At 36.1% G+C, this 20,061-nt stretch overlaps 1 protein-coding gene across 3 annotated transcripts in view; it reads right to left on the bottom strand.

Moving 5' to 3' along the window:
• The window catches only part of PPP3CC (protein phosphatase 3 catalytic subunit gamma), a 93,463-nt gene that overhangs the window by 34,741 nt on the left and 38,661 nt on the right, over window positions 1–20,061 (bottom strand). For all 3 annotated transcript variants that reach the window (XM_028114349.2, XM_088020990.1, XM_088020989.1), the window contains exon 4: window positions 9,034–9,145. In XM_028114349.2, coding sequence (XP_027970150.1) covers window positions 9,034–9,145 — 112 coding nt within the window. The remainder of the gene's footprint in view (window positions 1–9,033; window positions 9,146–20,061) is intronic.

Genomic DNA, 20,061 nt, shown 5'->3' with positions numbered 1-20,061 from the left:
CCTTGTGACTTATTTATTTTCTAATTGGAAGTTTGTGCCTCTTAATCACCTTAACCCATTTAGTCCATTCTCCACCTGTTTCCCCTCCAGCAACCATATTTGTTCTACGTATTTGAGTCTGTTTCTGTTTTTGTTTTGTTTTTCAGATTCCACATGTAAGTGAAATCATATGGTATTTGTCTTTCTCTGTCTGACTTACCTCACTTAATATAATATCCCCTGGGTCTATCCATGTTATAATGAACAGCAAGAGTTTTCATTCATTTTATGGCTGAGTAACATTGCTGTGTGGGGGGCGGCTAGGTGGCTCAGTCGGTCAAGTGGCGGCCAACTCTTGATTTGGGCTCAGGTCATGATCCCAGTGTCCTGGTGTCCCGGGATGGAGCCCCACATCAGGCTCCCTGCTCAGCAGGGGGTCTGCTTCTCCCTCTGCCCCTCCCCCTGCTCCAGCTTTCTCTCTCTCACTCTCTCAAATAAATAAAATCTTTTTTATTAAAAAGAAAAAATATTGCTGTGTGTGTCTGTGTGTGTGTGTTTACACACCACATCTTTATCTATTTACCTATCAAAGGATACTAGGTTGTATCCATATCTTGGCTACTGTAAATAATGTTACAATAAACATAAGGGTACATAAATCTTTCAAATTACTGTTTTCATCTTCTTTGGATAAATACCTAAGTGATGGAATTATTGGATCATATGGTACTTCTACTTTTTTCTATTTTTATTTTTTTAAGAAAACTCCATACTGTTTTCCATAATGGCTGTACCAATTTACATTCCCATCAACAGCAAGCAAGGGCTCCCTTTTCTCCCCATCTTTGCCAACTTGTTATTTCTTGTCTTTTTGATACTAGCCATTCTGACTAGTATGAGGTGACAGCTCACTGTGGTTTTGATTTGCATTTCCCTGATGATGAGTGATATTGAGCATCTTTTCATGTGTCTGTTGGTCATCTGGATGTCTTCTTTGGAGAAGTGTCTACGAATGACTCAAAAGAATTCCTTAGCCTACTTCCAAAAGGATACCAAGTCTGGAGAAAGATGACAAGCAATACCCCATTTTGTACATTAAAACAGGAGGTTACACAGAAAACAAGTGTTGGTGAGGATGTGCAGAAAAAGGAACCTGGTGGGAATGCAAACTGGTGCAGCCACTGTGGAAAACAGTACGGAGGTTCCTCAAAAAATTAAAAATAGAACTACCCTACAGTCAAGTAATCACACTATTGTTTATTTATTTACCCAAAGAATATAAAAGCACTAATTCGAAAGGATATCTGCACCCCTATGTTTATTGCAGCATTATTTACAATACCAAACTATGGAAGCAGCCCAAATGTCCATCAATACCTGAATGTATAAAGAAAATGTTATAGGTATATGTACAATGGAATATTATTTAACCACAAAAATAATAAAATCTTGCCATTTGCAATGACATGGATAGAGCTAGAATATAATGCTAAACGAAGTCAGCCAGCCAGAGAAAGAAAAGTACCGTATGATTTCACTCATGTGGAATTTAAGAAACAAAACAAACAAAGAAAAAGAAAGAGAGGGGAGTCTGGGTGGCTCAGTTGGTTAAGCTTCAGCTGAGGTCATGATCCCAGGGTTCTGGAATCGAGCCCCATGTCAGGCTCCCTGCTCAGTGGAGAGCCTGCTTCTCCCTCCCACTCTGCCCCTCCTCCCACCCCCCCCAGCTCATGCTCTCTCTATTTCAAATAAAATTTTTTTAAAAAATTAAAAAAAGAGAGAGAAAAACCAAGAAACAGACTCTTACCCATAGAGAACAAACTGATGGTTACTAGAGGAGAGGTGAGTGGGGCGATGGGTGAAATAGGTGATGGGGATTAAAAGTACACTTATCATGATGAGCACTGAGTAATGTATAGAATTGTTGAATCACTATATTGTACATCTGAAATTAATATAACACTACGTGTTAACTATACTGGAATTAAAATAAAAAAATTCATAAAATTTTTTAAAAACCAGGAGGTTATGAATCAAACTAAGCATAAAGAAGGCTCAGTCGTTAAGCATCTGCCTTCGGCTCAGGTTGTGATCCTGGGGTCCTGGGATTGAGCCCCACATCGGGATCACTGCTCAGCGGGAAGCCTGCTTCTCCCTCTCTCACTACCCCGCTTGTGTTCCCTCTCTCGCTGTGTCTGTCAAATAAATAAGTACAATCTTAAAAAAAAAAAAGTTAATGTTATATTAACACATGACCAAAATAGTTTACAAAATTTTTATTTTCTTAAAGTATATGAATAGGTACATAAATACCAACACATTTACTTTCTGAGGAGTTAGACTGAAGATATCTATATTCTTCCTTGACTTAGTTTATATGTATTTTCTCTGATGAATTATGTAACTTTATATAGTAATATTTATTATTATTATATATCACCTTTATTATTGAAATTTGTTGAAGGTTCACAATGTATCTGTGCCATCAGTGAGTTAAGTGTTCCCCACAGTGTGGTGATCAAAAGAATGGAGTATGGAACCTGACTGCCTCGATCTGAAGCTTGGCTACTAGCTGTGATACTCAGCACAAATTGCTTAGCTCTCTGTGTTTTGATTTCCTCATCTATAAAATGGGCATAATGACAATACATACCTATATTACAAGGTTGCTGTGAAGATTAAATGAATTCATATATGTAAAATGCTTTGAATAACATCTGGCACACAGTAGGTACTTTGTGTTAACTAATGAAATTACCTTATTTTATCTTCACAGAAACCCTATAAGTACTGTCACTATCTTCATTAAAAAACTGAAGAAATTGGGCCTACTTGCCGAAGTCACAAGCTAGTAAGTGGCAAGACTGAAAATTGAACCTGTTCATGCTCTTAATACCATGTAATTCTCCTCCCAATCATTATTTCAAATTAAATATTTAATAGGAGAATCTAAATAGCCAAATATATAATTCCCAAAGGTTAAATTAGCTGACTCAGTGTTTTATTTTCATGAGAAATTTTAAGCTTTATCCCATAAAACAATAATTTCCATAACAAAGGAAAATGTACCTCAATCACAGGATCACACTGATGATACAAGTTCTAACCAGTTTCAATAATGCCACATTAACAAAACAGAATTTCAACAATATTCTTTAAAGGTAATTTTGAGAGTCAACACTATTTGCAAGAAACCATGACCTGGTCTAGCCACTGATTATATACTTATCTTCATTTACATTTGCTTTCATTATGAAAAAAAAATTACATTTACATGGTTCAAAATACAAAAGCTATAAAAAGTTATACAGGTCTACAAACCCCTACTCCTCCCACCCACCCCCTGCAAGCAACCAGTATTACTAGTTTTCTGTAGGTCTTTACAAAGATAACCCTATGCATACACATGCAGATATGTACCTGTATTCTCTTTTCAAAACATCCTTTTATTTTTTACATAAATGGTAGCATATATACACTGTTTTACATTTGGTTTTTGCACTTAACATATTTTGGAGATCATGAACATATTTTGGAGATCATGCCATATCTTTATATGAAGAGCTTTGTAATTAATTTTTTATGTCTAAACAGTAGTTCACTTTATGGATATACCACAATCTAACCACACTAATCTCTTACTACTACAAATAATAATGTAGGCATTAATACGACAAGCAATACTTATTTTTAAAAAAATAAACCTGTCATAACAATACTGTTTTCATTAGCAAAATTACAGGAGTTTCTAGAACCTGTCAGTAAGCTATTTAATTAAACATCAAAAAATGGCTCATGGAAACAATTAATTTACTTTAGAAATTTGGACCCAGAGCTATGGGATGGAATCATAAAAGTACTAGGTTTACTTTCCAAGTATACAACAGTAAAGCAATATTTTTGCAAAGATAAATGATATGTCAAAAGTTAATTGTTCTATTTTTCTTTGCTACTCATATTATCTCTGGGTTTGAAAGGAATACTAAAAATAACTGTAATGTAAAGCAATTTAAGAATTTATGTAAAAAAGGGGCACCTGGGTGGCTCAGTTGGTTAAGCAACTGCCTTCGGCTCGGGTAATGATCCCGGGGTCCTGGGATTGAGCCCCGCATCGGCGGGGGGGGGGGGGGGTCCTTGCTCAGCAGGGAGCCTGCTTCTCCCTCTCCCTACTACTCTACCTGCTTGTGCTCTCTCTATCAAATGAATAAATAAAAAAATATTTTTTAAAAAAAAGAATTTATGTAAAAAAAAGAACAACCTCCACCTGCCACCCTTAGAAATAGTCACGAGACTGCAGCTGCACAATCTGGAATGAAACATCACTTAGCAGTAATTGTAAGGTGCTGATTCTAAAAGCCACGGTGGCCCTTGAAGAGAAATCAGCTTAACAGTGAAAACATCCATGCAAAGCAGCACACATGCTCTTTGCTCATAAGAATAAAATGTGAAATTGTATCTATGTGCTTGTTCCAAGATTTATTCACATTTCAGATGCAGCATTAGAATGAAACAGGAGTATCTCTGAAAATAAGAAAAAAAGAAAGAAACCTGGTTTGACAAATTAAAGCATGTGAAAAGCAAATAAAAACCTAAGATAAGCAATTCTGTGCAAATAAAACACTTAAAATGTTTCCCAGAACCTATTGTTCCATCTTCTAAAAATAGTCTGAACCAATTTATACTAGTCAAAAAAGAAACTCTGAGAAAACAGAGGAAGAATTGAATAAAAATATTACCTAAAAAAACCTGACCCTTAATGCACAACAGAGGCATCCATAGGCAGCTTTCTTATGACTTATTTACTGCTAAATACTGATCATTCCAGGGCCTTTATCAACTGCTTGATATAAATTGTTTAATTTTCCTAGGTAAAGAAAAGGAAGTGTAATGAGTAATATCCCCATATTTGCCTTATAAAAATAATGCAAAATATTTCCAATTTTTAAACTATTTCATGAAATGGTTCTCAGATGACAAATAGTAGATACTTTCCATGCCTCTGAAGCAGGTGTTCTAAACCAGCATCAAGCAGCACAATTATTCTGGGGTGCTTTAAAAAGCCTCTTAAATGCCTGGGGCCCATTCAGGTGATTTTGAAGTTACCAGTTTAAAAATTTATTATAATAGGAGTACATGGTGGTGATAAAAGATAACTGCAGCAGTACCACAGGAAGATATAAAATTAAAAGTACAAGTCCTGCTGACCTAACTCCCCACAGGTAATTACTGTTTTCAATTTTATGCACATTATATATTTTTAATTTACAAAGGAGATCATATTATACATGTTCTGCAAATGGCTTGTCACCTGACAAAGTATTTGAACATCTCTCCATATTAGTACATCTAGGCCCACCTTGATCTTTCAACAGCTGCCTAGTATTCCATTTTTGAAAATGTATTAATACATTTTTAAATGTATTATTTACACAGTCCCTTTTTGATATTTACATTATCTTTTTTCTTTGTTTTCTTTTTTTGCTGTTACAATTAACACTATAACTGTTATCATACATCCTTATACATCCATATCCTATTGTCTTTTTGCAAGTATACAGTATGGTAAGCAGAATTCTAAAATGTCCAGCAATGACCAACAACACTGTATAATCTATGCCCACCTTCAGTGCGTGGAATTTGTGAATATGTTGAATATGTCGTTAGGGCAAAAGGGAGATTCCTCTAGGTGGGCCCAAACCTAATCAGGTGAGCCTTTGAAAAGCAAAGGGCTTTCCCCAGCTGGTTGATCAGGGAAGAGGAAGGCAGAGAGGTGCATTTGGGCTGCTTGGAAGAAAGCAAACATCGATACTGTGAACTGCCTGTGGGAGCAAGGAACTGCAAGCAATCTCTGGAAGCTGAGGGCAGTCCCTAGCCAACAGCTAGCAGGAAAACAATGAACATTAACCCTAAGGTCACAAGGGCTGCCAATAACTGGTAAGCTTAGAAAAGACCCCAAGCTCCAGCTCCAGGTGAGAGCTGCAGCCCTGGTGACACCTGGATTTCAGCTCAGGGAGACCCTGAGCAGAGAATTCAGCCACACTCTGCCTGGACTTCTGACCTATAATAACTGTGAGATAATAAATGTATTGTTTCAAACAGCTAAATTTGTGGTGATTTGTTATATAGCATTAAAAACCGTATATAACCGGCATGAAAATTCTTAGAAGAAGCCAAATGGCTGGGTCAAAAATGTTTACAGATATTCCAAAATTGCTCTTCAAATATCTTATACCAATTTAAACACTCACCAACAGATCTAATTTTTTTTTTCATTTCCGGCATGTTACCTACTGATTTGAACGGTTCATTCTAAGTCCCAAGGGCTGAAATGATCTGTATCTTGCCCACTTGTAGCTGACTGTTCTGCCAGTCGAATTTTTTTGAAGTGTTCATACTCTAAAATTCTTTGTAATAAAAACTACCTTTCCTTTCAGGATCTAATAGGAGGAAGGTTGTTATCACAACTGCCAACTCCAGTATAGGAAGCTACAATAACAAGAGTTACTATGAGCATATGGAACACTATCAAGTTGTAATCTACCTATAAGTAAAGTGATTTTGGGGAGAAGGATTGGATAAACTCTTGAGCCTCAGAAAACAAATTTAAAAGTTGTTTTTTTCAACTTTGAATATTCTTTTGGGAATAAAACTTTAAATATTTTATGATATATTCCTCCAAGATAATAATCTGAAGAGAAATCTGAATAGGACACAAAGTAAAATCCATGATCAAACCATCTATTACATGACATTAAAGCATTTGTATATATTCAGTATTATTTGGAGAAAGAGGTGTAGATTTTAGAGCCAGACAATACCCAAGAATTTATTTATTTACTTATTTTTTAAAGATTTTATTTATTATTTGATAGAGCGCAGAACAGAGAGTGAGAGAAAGCATAAGGAAGGGGAGCAGCAGAGGGAGAGGGAGAAGGAGGCTCCCCACTGAGCAGATAGCCTGATTCAGGACTCGATCCCAAGACCCTGGGATCACGACCTGAGCCGAAGGCAGACACTTAACCAACTGAGCCACCCGGATGTCCCAACAATACCCAAGAATTTAGTTCAGCTTCCTTATTTTATAAAGAATACAGTAACATTTTAGAAATCAAAAAGATTAAAATTTTGTGGGTTTTATTTCAATATTTTCCTTCCACTTTATATAAAAAGACAAAAATTCCTTAAAGTATGAATTGATACATAATCTTTTTAGAGGGCTAGTTAGAGTATGTATCAAAAGCCTTCAGGGCACCTGGGTGGCTCAGTTGGTTAGTCGACTGCCTTCGGCTCAGGTCATGATCCTGGAGTCCTGGGATCGAGCCCCACATCGGGCTCCCTGCTCAGCAGGGAGTCTGTTTCTCCCTCTGACCCTCCCCCCCATGCTCTCTCTCTATCTCATTCTCTCTCTCAAATAAATCTTTAAAAAAAAAAAAATTTTTTTTTAAAAAGCCTTTAAAATGTTTATGCCCTCTGACTTAATTGTCTTCTGGGAATTTGTGCCAAATTACAAATCCTAGATGATCATTCATTCAACAAATTAATTCAACCAATATTTTTAAGCATCTCCTATGAGTTATTAGATACTGTTCTAGAAAAACAACAGTGGATACAACATGTCCCTGCTGTCATGGAACTTAAATTATGGTAAGAGAGAAAAATAAACAAATGTAATTTTTAAATATAAATTTTATATAAAAACATACAAAAATTTAAGGTGTTGATAGATATTATTTTTTTTTAAAAAGCAGGGTATGAGAGTAAAATGATGAGATATTTAATTTAGAAAAAGCAACCAAGGAAGAAAGTCTCTCAGATGACATGAATGAAGTAAGGATGTAGATCTTATGAACAGAGAGCTATGTGGGAAACACTAAGTGCAAATGCCATGGGGTAAGTTCTCTCAAACAAGCCCAACACAGTACCATCACACTGAATGTTAAGTAAAAGCCAATTGTAAGTACCTAGATTCTGGTCAAAGAAATCTGTGAGAGTTTTTTTCTAAAGATTTTATTTAGTTATTTGACACAGTGAGAGAGGGCACAAGCAGGAGGAGCAGCAGAGGGAGAAGCAGACTCCCTGCCGAGCAAGGAGCCCGATGCAGGACTCCATCCCAGAATTCTGGGATCATGACCTGAGCTGAAGGCAGACACCTAACTGACTGAGCCACCCAGGCATCCCTCTGTGAGGTTTTTTGTTTGTTTGTTTTTCAAACAGCTAGCAACATTCTGACTTTCAAAAATTTTACCTTTAATAATAAGCTTTTTTACTATTACAGTATTATTTATAGTTGGAAACAACAGAAATGTCATACAGTTATTACTAAATTGGCTACATGATAGTGCATTCATAAGATGGGATACCTTAAAAATATTAAAATAATGTTTTAAAATCATGTTCAAAAATGTTTAATGGTACAGAAAAATTTTATTACATAAAGTGAAAAGAGCAATTTATTAAGCAGTGCACATAACAGCCCAATTTTATTTTGAAAATATGTACAGATATATATGCATTTGAACTATTTCATGATAGGCTTTTTTTTCCCCTTCTTTTCTTCTTTTTTCCTGATAGACTTTTATATATACAGAAAAGAAGACTATCTCTCAAATAGTGAGATAATAGTTATTTTTAAGTGGTGTGACTATGAACAACTTTTTTTTTGGACAACTTTTATCTTCTTTGAACTTTTTTATGTTTTCCAAATATCCCAAATGTATTACTTTTTTTTTTTCCAAATGTATCACTTTAATATACAAAGGGGGAAACCACAATAGTTATTTTCAAAATAAATGTCTTAAAAGGTAGAATCTTGGTTCTTACCAGAAAATGAACAACAGGAAGCATTTGAGTTCCATTAGTTTCTTTTCTGTTTATGTTTGATTCATTGTGGGACTGACAACAGGGTAACTAAAAAAGTTATGGAAGTGCCTGGCTGGCTCAGTCAGTAGAGCATGTGATTCTTGATCTCAGAGCTGTAAGTTCAAGCCCCACATTAGGGGTCCCCTAGAGTTTACTTTAAAAAAAAAAAAGTTCTGGAAAAGTGATTATACTTACACTCCTGTTTGAAGGTGAAATATTCTGTAAGATGTCTGCATTCATGATTTCCTCGAAGCAGAAACACTGTTTTGGGATGATTAATCTTTAAACTCCATAAAAACAGCACACACTGTAAGACACATATAAGGATAAATTTTTATATGTGACCATGATAACACATAAAGACAATTTATAGAAATCCAAATGACTTGCTATAATGCCATATCTCATTGCTATTCCCAAACTGAAACATGAAACCTTCCAGCTTTTTGAATGTGACATGCTGTTGCCCTAGAATCTGACAGACAGTAAGGAGGCTTCATACATACCTCTCCTTAATTTTTATTCCCATGTTCTATCCAAATATCTAGAACTCTGTGACAAAGCCACCCACATATATACACACACACCCCTTAGTCCTAAAACCTGTATTTTATTTAATAAAGAACACCAGAGACATTTCCACTAAAATAAGGAACGAGGAAAGATATCCACTATCTCTGCTACTATTCAACACTATACTAGAGGTATTCGCTAACTGAATTAGACAAGAGAAATTAATTAGAGGTTTAAGAATGGGTAAAGGGAGCCCCTGGGTGGCTCAGTCGTTAAGCGTCTGTCTTCGGCTCAGGTCATGATCCCAGAGTCCTGGGATCAAGCCCCACATCAGGCTCCCTGCTCCGCGGGAAGCCTGCTTCTCCCTCTCCCACTCCCCCTGCTTGTGTTCCCTCTCTTGCTGTGTCTCTCTCTGTCAAATAAATATATAAAATCTTAAAAAAGAAAATGATATAATAATAGTATATCTGAAAAACCCTAGGAAAAAAATCAAGGATAAAACTAACTCAAATAATAAAAGAACTCAGTAATATGGCAGGATATAAAATTAATATACAAAATCAACAGCCTTCATATGCACAAACAATAAATAGGACACATGGTAGAGAAAACTCCATTTACAGTAGCATCAAAGAAGATTAAGCATATAGGAATAAATGTAGTAAGAAATGTGCAAAATTAATACCAAGAAAAATTTAAAACCCTCCTGAAAGACACAAAAGTAGGCAAGAACAAATGGAAAAACACTCCTTGTTCTTAGATAGGATGATTCAGCATTAGTTCTTCCTAATTTATAAAATCATTGCAATTCCAATAAAAATACCAACAAGTTATTTTATGGAGTGAGACAAGTTGGTACTAAAATTTCTATGGAAAAATAAACATGCAAGAACAGCCAGGAAACAGCAAAGAAAAAAACACTGAAAAAAGAGAACTATATGGGGGGACGGGAACTAGCCCTACTAGACATTAAAAGATACTATAAAGCTTCTATAATTAAAACAGTAGTACTGGCACATATATAGATAAATATACCAGTGGAATAAAATAGTCCAGAAATTAATTCAAGTACATACAGAATTTTGGTATATAATAAATGTAGCATCCTAAATCACTAGGAGTAATGATGGACTTCCTTTTTTTTTTTAAGATTTTATTTATTTATTTGAGAGAGTGCACTCATGCACACAAGCAGGGGAAGGGGTAGAGGGACAAGCCAACTCCCCACTGAGCAGGGAGCCCAATGTGGGGCTCCACACTATCCCACGATCCCATGACCCTGAGAGCATGACCAGAGCTGAGGTCAGATGCTTCACTGACTGAGCCACTAGGTGCTCCTAATGATGGACTTTTTTTTTTTTTAAGATTTTATTTATTTATTTGACACAGAGAGAGAGAGAGCACAAGTAGGCAGAGCAGCAGGCAGAGCAGCAGGCAGAGGGAGAGGGAGAAGCAGGCTCCCCACTGAGCAGGGAGCCCAATGTAGGGCTCGATCCCAGGACCCTGAGATCATGACCTGAGCCGAAGGCAGCTGCTTAACCGACTGAGCCACCCAGGCGCCCCAATGATGGACTTCTTAATAAATGTCTCTGGGACAACTGGTGCCATTTCAAAAAAAAAAAAATCAGATTCATAACCTACATAATACATAATAAATGACAAATGAACAAGGGAGCTAACTGTATCAAAATGAAACCATGTAAGTTCTGTAAGAAAGAATAGTGAGGAGTGCCGGGGTGGCTCAGTCGGTTAAGTAAGTCTGCTGTGGGGAGCCTGCTTCTCTCTCTCTCTCTCCCTCTGCCCCTCCCCACCGCTCAAGTCTCTCTCTCTCTCTCTCTCAAATAAATAAAATCTTTTTGAAAAAAAGAAAAGTGGTGAGTTCTTTATCCTTAGTGTAGGGAAAAACTTTATCTTAACTAATGACAAAAAATCCAGGGGCAAAAAAAAAAAAAAAAGATGGAGGGGCTCCTGGGTAGCTCAGTCGTTTCAGCATTTGCCTTCGGTTCAGGTCATGATCTCAGGGTCCTGGAATCGAGCCCCATGTCGGGCTCCCTGCTCAGCGGGGAGTCTGCTTGTCCCTCTCCCTCTGCACCTCCTCCCATTTGTGCTTTCTCTCTTTCTAATAAATAAAATCTTTTTTTAAAAAAGATGGATAAATTTGACTATATACAAATAATTTGTACAGTAAAAAAAATTTGGCAAAAACTGATAAAACTACATATTCATTTAACTTTTGACCTACCCTGAAGATACACCTCCAACAATAAGAAAATACATATGCACAAAGTTGCAGTATTGCTTGTAAGAGGCAAAATTTTGGAAACAACCTTAACGACCATACATAGGACAGAAGGCTGAGCAAATTATGACACAGTCACACAATAAAGTACCATAAAGCTATGAAAAAAAAAAAAGAGAGAAAGATCTCTATAAACTGATTGGAACAATTTCCAAAATATACTGTGAAGTGAAAAAAGCAAAGTGCAAAAGAGTATGCTACTGTTTCTGTAATAAAGAAGGGAAATAAGAAATACACATGTATTTACTCATTTGTGCAGAAGAAATACAGGAAGGATAAATGAGAAACTAAAGTTACCTACAATGGGCACAAAGGAAAGGGGTGGAAAGAAGGGAGCACTGGGAACAGTTAAGGAGGGTTGAGGAGGGAGCAATACTTCTCAAAGGATAACCTTTTGGATAGCTTTGACTTCTAGAACAACAGTAATGTTTTACACATGCCCCTCAAAATAAATAATTAAATCAACCAGCATGTGAAAGAAACCCCAAATAGAATACAAACAGTAATAACCCTAACTGTATTATAAACAGATAACAAAGCAACAAAGAAGGGTATGGGGAAAAAAGAATTAACCCAAGTAACTTTGGAAAACAGCATTTTGACTGCACACTACAAGGCTAAAGACATAGACAAATGTACACAAACACTGTATATCTAGTTGGTAAATATGTTTTCACAGTATGAATTGGCTGTTATATATGTATTTTATGGGTATAATAGGATTGAACAGACAAGTTAATATATTGTAGATCATGGGAGTAGGAAAGGAGGAAGACTAGACTGAATCTTGTGATGTTGGACTGGAATCAAAACTTAACTCTTTTTAGAGTATATACAGATAGATATAGAAACAAATAAAAATGTGGGTACATGTGCAGGTTAGTATGCTTATATATATTTCCTAGCTCCTACTAAGAGGGCCTAGGACCTCAAAATCACTATGTGTATTGATTTGGGGACTACAAATCAATTTTAGCAGGAAAGTATATATGCAAACACAGAACCTGCAAATAATGATCGATAATATACACTAATCATAAAATATACATATCTCACACACAGTCTCAAAACACAAGCAACAATTGACAGGACTATGGTAAGAATCAGATAATCAATAACTGTAGTTGGCAATTTTGACACACTCAAAAGTAACTCCTAGTTCAAGCAGACAAAAATAATGAAAGTTACAGGCAACAGTTCAACAGAGGATGCATTATTTTCAAATATATACAAGATAGCCACAAAGGGGCATCTGGCTGGCTCAGCTGGTAGAACATGCAACTCCTGATCTTGGGGTTGTGAGTTCAAGCCCCACGTTGGGTATAGAGATTACTTAAAAAAAAAAAAAGTCACAAAAATCTACTAGGTACCTCATCAGAAAGGGAGTCTCAAAAAATTCCAAAGAATGAACATCATTCAGGTTATGTTCTCTAATTAAATTACATTAAATAGAATCAGTAACAAAATACGAACACTAAAAAAAAAGTCCCATATGACTGGAAAAAAAAACTACTACTTCACTGTCCTAGGGTTAAAGAGAATTCTTAAAATAGAAAATACTAAATGATAATAAAAACCATACATATCAAAATCTGTGGGACCCAGATAAAGCAGCACTTAAAGGGCAATACACACTGACAAGTATATTTATTTTTTAAAAACAGATATGGAGACATGCTTGTAAATGCCTAATCTATATCTTAAAGGTCATACAGAAACTCCTAACAGTGATTGTAAGAGTGGAATGGCTAACATATGAGGAGACGCTCGATTTCATTAGTAATTGGAGAAATACCAATTGAAACAATAACATACTATTTTAGACGCATCATTTGGTAAATATTAGAAAATGAGATAAAACCAAATTCTAGAGAGAGGGCTGTAAGGAAATATGAACTCTTAGGTGCTACAGGTAGGCATATAGATTGGTACAGCTATTCTGAAGAGGAACCTGTGATTGTCAGTTCAAGAATGAAGGTAATATACCCTTTTCCTTGGCAATTCCAATCTTGTTCATAAACCACAGAGAAACTAAAACATGGGAACATCAGTGGATTTATAGAAGAATATTCATCATAGCAACGTTCACTATAGAAAGAAACTGCAGGCAACCTAGGTGTCCAACGTTGAGAATAAATAACTAAAATATAGATGTATACTCTGGAATACTATACAGCAGGCAGAAAGCAATGACTGAGAGACAGCAACCTGGATGGATCTTAAAAGCATCATGATAAGTGAAAACATCCAAATCAACAGAAACAAAGCTACAGCAGTGGTTCTCAGTGTGGTCACATTCATCTCAAATGTGGTACATTGGCATTACTTGGCAACTTTTCAGAAATAGAGATTTTCAGACTCTATCTCAGATCTAGTGAATCAGAAATTCTGGGGTAGGGCGCATGGGTGGCTCAGTTGGTTAAGCGACTGTCTTCGGCTCAGGTCATGATCCTGGAGTCCTGGGATCGGGCTCCCTGCTCTGCGGGGAGTCTGCTTCTCCCTCTGACCCTCCCCGCCCCCATGCGCACGCTCTCTCTCTCAAATAAATAAATAAAATCTTTAAAAAAAAAAAAAAAGAAATTCTGGGGTGGGGCCCAGCAATCTGTTTTTGAGCAACTGCTCCAGGAAATTATGATGCATGCTAAAGTTTGCGGACCACTGAATAGCACCATAATATTTATGTAAAATTAAAATACTTTATCCACCAAAACCTTACATATTAAAAAATTAATGTAATGTATTATATGTATTCTGAGGTACTAAACATAACAGAAACATATATAATGGCAAGAGGGAGAAAAAAATAGAGTTCACAGATAAGAAAAAAATTAAAACAGAGACGGACTTTGCAATGACTAGTAATAAATGTGTCATGACCTGAAGAGCTTGATTAATTCAACTGGGATTTTCCCACCTCCCAAAAAAGACTTTAAAATTCTAAATCCAGGTGCTTCTCAGTAAGTCTAATCTAAGTCACCAACATTTCTTGCCCATGGTTACTGGATTAGATTCCTAACTGGCCTCCCTGTACCCACTCTTAGGCTTCCATTCAGTTTATCAAAAAATAGCCAGAGTAACTGTTTTGTTTTGTTTGTTTGTTTTAGAGAGGAAGGGGGAAGAGCAGAGGGAGAGAGAGAATCTTAAGCAGGCTCCATACCCCACAGGAGCCTGACATGGGGCTCAGCTTGATCTCATAACCCTGAGATCATGACCGGAGCCGAAATCAAGAGTTGGACGCTTAACCAACTGACCCACCCAGGTGCCCTCCGAGTGACTGTTTTAAAACATAAATGTGAATATGCTATTCCCTAGCTCAAAACAAACAATCTCCAATAGCTTCCTACCACATTCAGAATAACACCCAAACTCCTTACTATGGTTTGTAAGGCCTGACATCATCTAACCCCTGCCTATCTCTCTGATACATCGCCTATAACTTCCCCTTACTCATTATTCTGTCTAGCCAAACTGGCCTTGTTACTATTCGTGGCCTGCATTAAGCCTGCTTCAACCTCAGAGCTTTTATATTTGATATGTCCTCTGCTGGAATGTATCACCCCTCCCCCACCCCCCACCACAGAGGCATGGCTCATTCTCTCAGGTCATTCAAGTTTCTATTCACAGGTTACCTCCTCAAATCGGCCTTCCCTAATCTCCATCTAAATTAGCTATCCTTAACCCTCTTTTAGCCCCTTACCCTGATTTGATTTTCACAGGCATAAACAAATACATGATGCTGTCCCTTTCAATAGAAAATACAGTACAGGACTTGGCTTTGCTTGTTCATCTCCATCCCCAGAATTTAACAGTGTTTCTCAACAGAAGTACCACTGACAATTTGAAAAGCATGATTCTTTGTTGTTTAGGAGTTTCCTGCATACTGGATGATGTGTGTTTCCCTGGACCCAGCCCCTTAAATACCAGTAGGACCTCTCAAGTATTGTGACAAACTATTCATTCATATGTCTTTGTACGTAATTATGTGTACATCTGCAGTATTTCTCAAAAATGGAACTGTTGGATCAAAATATATGTACATTTCGAGACAGACACTGCAAAACAAACATGAAACTTAAATATGCAGACACATACAGATATACTTAGATGACTTCTTTCTTTTTTTTTGGTTGACTTTTGTTTTTGATGTATCAACTTGCACAGAATATTCCAAAGAAAAAGTACATTACATTCTAAATGAAATAAGTCAGCCTGAGAAAAACAAATACCATATGATTTCACTTATGTGTGGAATCTAACACAAAGCACAGAATAAACAAACATACAAAAAGCAGAATTAGACCTATAAATACAGAGAACAAACTGATGGTTGCCAGAGGGGAGGTGGGTGGGGGGACTGACAAAATGGGTGAAAGGGAGTAGGAGGTATAGGCTCCTAGTTATGGAATGAATAAATCACAGAAATAAGAGATACAGTGTAGGGAACAGCCAATGGTATTGTAATAGCACTGTATGGTAGCTACACTTGTGGTGAGCATAGCATAACATAAACTTGTTGAATCACTACATTGTACACCTGAAACTAATATAACATTGTGTGTTAACTATACTCAAAAAAAGGACATTAAATTCATATATAAACTTAGAAAGCACTTTCTCTTTTTTCTCTATTACATTTCCCAGCCAAGAACATGATATATCTTTTGATTTATCTAGGTCTTTGTTTCTGACTCCCGAAAAGACTCACCTTTTTGAAGTAATGAGATATATAAAAGCACAATTCATATCCATACTTGAGTGTAATTTGGTTGATATACTTCTTGGTCTCTAATCTCAAGTTTTATTTCCTTATATATCAGGATGCAATTGCACAATTACCTGTACAATTCAATTATAGGCTCATGATTATCAGATCTGTTCAGACATTCAAAACTCACTTCTTTATTTCTGTGAACAGAATTTGTACTCCACTTCAACAATCCTTACTGTATGACAACAATTATTCATTAGTTGTCAACATGTCAACACATCAACAATTGATCATCGGGTAACATTTATAATACCTAGACATCTGAAAACATTTTCTCTTTGGTGATGCCTGTACATGTAGTATAACATATCTTATGCTGAAAATGTTCCCTTTAACCCTTTCTCTTATTGTAAAATCAATTAAAAGAAACTAAAATTTAGCTTCCCCTACCTCAGAGCAAGTAGTTTATAATATATACAAATGAAGAAGGAACATCAAAAAGCTCAGGAATAAGTGAAACTTTACTCTTGTGTTTTATCAGTGACATCCGGATCAGTCCCTGGTGTACTAATCAAAGCCCACATTGCTTCAGGAAAGATCAATGCTTGCTCTGGGCATGAAAAAAATCATGTCTTGATTTTCTCATATAGGCTCAAGGAAAGAGAAGTTATTAAGTATAGAAAGAAAATAAAGTGAAATAAGGTTCTGTAAAAACAACTAGGCAAAATGTATCAAAAGTCTTTAAAATATTCAGTCTCTCATCCACTTCTTTTACTTATAAGAATCTGACCTAAGGATATCAGAAATGCTATTAAAAATGTATCCAAAAAGATATTCACTGCAGCAATATGCAGAATGGAAATAACTAGAAAAGGACCACTTGTGGTACAAGTGATAAATATCCAATTAACTATTGCTTAAGCCCTAAAGACATTTTAAGTATCTTATGAAGAAACAAGAAGTCTGGAGGTAAGATGTCCAGGTTTAGTGGACCAGCTCAGTATTGTCACCAAGAAACCATGTCCTCTCTGCCTCTTTGATCTGTAATTCACAGGTTTGCTTTTCATCCTTAGCATCTCCTCATGGTCACAAAATGGCTGCTACAGTACACACACCCACATTTGAAATGACGTAGTGAAATAGGGGCTCAAAAGCTTTCACCTTTTCATCTGGAAACAAAATGTTCCAAAGTGCATGTGTATGCATGCAAATTCACATCAAAAAAGCTCAGACCAATGAGAATTCATTCCCTGAGGCTGGGTTAAGGGCCTCCCTTCCTGAAATCAAAGGTTCTCTCTGAACCCCCAATCTCATTTATCTGAACAAAATAGGGATTTTTATAGAAAGGAAGGAGAGAAAAGATGGACAACAAGCAGTACCTGCTACAAACCTAATTATCCAACAATAGGAGAACGGTGAAGTAAACTATGGTATTTTTACCATTAACCACAATTTTGAAGAAATTTTTGTAACAGAGAAAAGTGTTTTCAATAATGCTGAGTGGGGGGAAAAAAAGACTACAAAAAGGAAATGTACAAAATGATTTCAATTTTCTTTAAAAAAAAAATATGCAAATATAAAAGAAAAAAAAGACTGCAAGAAAATACAAGCTGTTGGGGCACCTGGCTGGCTCAGTCAGTGGAGCATGCAACTCTTGGTCTCAGGGTTGTGAGTTCGAGCCCCACACTGGGTGTAGAGATTACTTTAAAAAAATTAAAAATCTTAAAAAAAAAAGAAAATATAAGATGTTAACACTGATTATATCTGACTTATAAAAGTTTTTGTTTTCTTAGATTCTACATTTCCCAATTTTTCTACAAAAATGAACTATTTACAACAACAACAAAATGTAATAAGGGCTCTATTACCTATTTTCATCCATTTGACAAAAACATCATACTCATGCTTATCAAGGACACTGATAAAAAAATTGCTCAAGTATATACTTGTATCATGTTGGACTAAGCTGTTGCCTACAGAACTTTATAACCTTAGTAGTTGATAAGTGACTTCCAACTAACACTACATATACCCTGATGTTTAGTTTAAAATTGGTATAAAATAGCATTGTCACTTTAAAGTTTTGATCCATTTATCTCTTAAGCTATTCCAGAAAAACCCTTTAAGTTAGTGAAACATCAAATAAGAAGATAAAGCCAAATATTAAACTATGATTTATTAACATCCACTCATTCAACAAATACTGATTTTGAGTGTCTCCTATGTGTCAGGCACTATGCTAGGTCCCAATATGAAGAATACTGCAGAAAACTAAGTCAACACTTTTGTACTATACTGAAAGATCTGTTCCTAAGTGCATCTTTTCTAATAGACTGTCAGCTCCTATAGAAAGCATAAATCTTTTTTTAAAGATTTATTCATTATTTATTTTAGGGAGAGAGTATGTGAGCATGGGAGGGGAGTGCAGGGGATGGAGGGGCAGAGGGAAAGACAGAATCCCAAACATACTCCCCACAGAGCATGGAGCCACTCAGGGCTCGATCTCATGACCCTGAGACCATGACCTGAGCGGAAATCAAGAGTCGGACACTTAACTGACTGAGCCACCCAGATGCCCTGAAAGCATGAATGTTAAAAAGAAAACAAACAAAAAATAGAAAGCATGAATCTTATTCATTATTTTATCCTCAGAGCCTACCATAAAGTTGGCAATCAGGAAACATTTGTTGATGAGTGAGGAAAAAAGACATAACAGAAAATATTCTGAATATAGTATATGTGTACAAAAATCATTATGGATTATTTCAGCGTGTGCTTTATTGAACATACTGATGCACTGAAACTATCTGTAAATGTGTGAGTTAACAATCCGAAGATGATTTGGCACAATATTATCTTTTTAAGAAGTTGTTTCATTAAATATAATGACAAATTAAAAATTCAGTAAGTTCTGTATTTTCTTCATCCTCTAAAATGTCTTCATGCTAAAAAATACACAAAGAAGTAAATATTCAGTGTGTCTTTCAAACATCCATACATTTGACTGGCTACTGAAACATGATGTGAACAGGAATTAGGAAGCTTTTCTTTTTTAGGCTATGTTTGCTTCCCTTTTTATTTATTGAACTATATTTGATATACAGTATTATATTAGTTTCTGGTGTACAACATAGTGATTCAACAATCCTATACAATATGCAATGCTCACCACGATAAATGTAATTACCTGTCACCCTACAAAGTTATTACAGTACTATTGACTATATTTTCTGTGATGTAATTTCATCCCTGTGACTTATTTATCTTACAACTGGAATTCTGTACCTCTTAATCCCCTCTACCTATTTTACCCAACTCCCTACATCCCGCCCCCTCTGGCAACCACCGGGTTGTTCTCTGTGTTTATAAGTCCACTTCTGTTTTGTTTGTTCATTTGTTTTGTTTTGTATATTCCACATACAAGTGAAATTATATAGTATTTATCTTTGTCTTATTTCACTTAGCATAATAACCTCTAGGTCCATCCATGTTATTGCAAAGGGTCACGTTTCATTCTCTTTTATGTCAGATTAATATTCTATTATATCCAGTATATATGTATACAGACCACACCTTCTTTATCCATTCATCTATTGATGGACACTTAGGTTACGTTGAATAGAGAAACATTTCAATGATACAGTCTGCGGGTATCATCTCCACCCATCCCAGGACCTACTTAGAGACCCGGGAAATTTACTGA

This window comes from Eumetopias jubatus, unplaced genomic scaffold (assembly GCF_037043125.1).
Source record: "Eumetopias jubatus isolate StellerSeaLion01/CBP00866 unplaced genomic scaffold, mEumJub1_p1.0 scaffold_2, whole genome shotgun sequence".
Classification (NCBI taxonomy): Eukaryota; Metazoa; Chordata; class Mammalia; order Carnivora; family Otariidae; genus Eumetopias; species Eumetopias jubatus.
The sequence above is the reverse complement of the archived record's forward strand: the minus strand, read 5'-3'. Positions and strand labels throughout refer to the sequence as shown.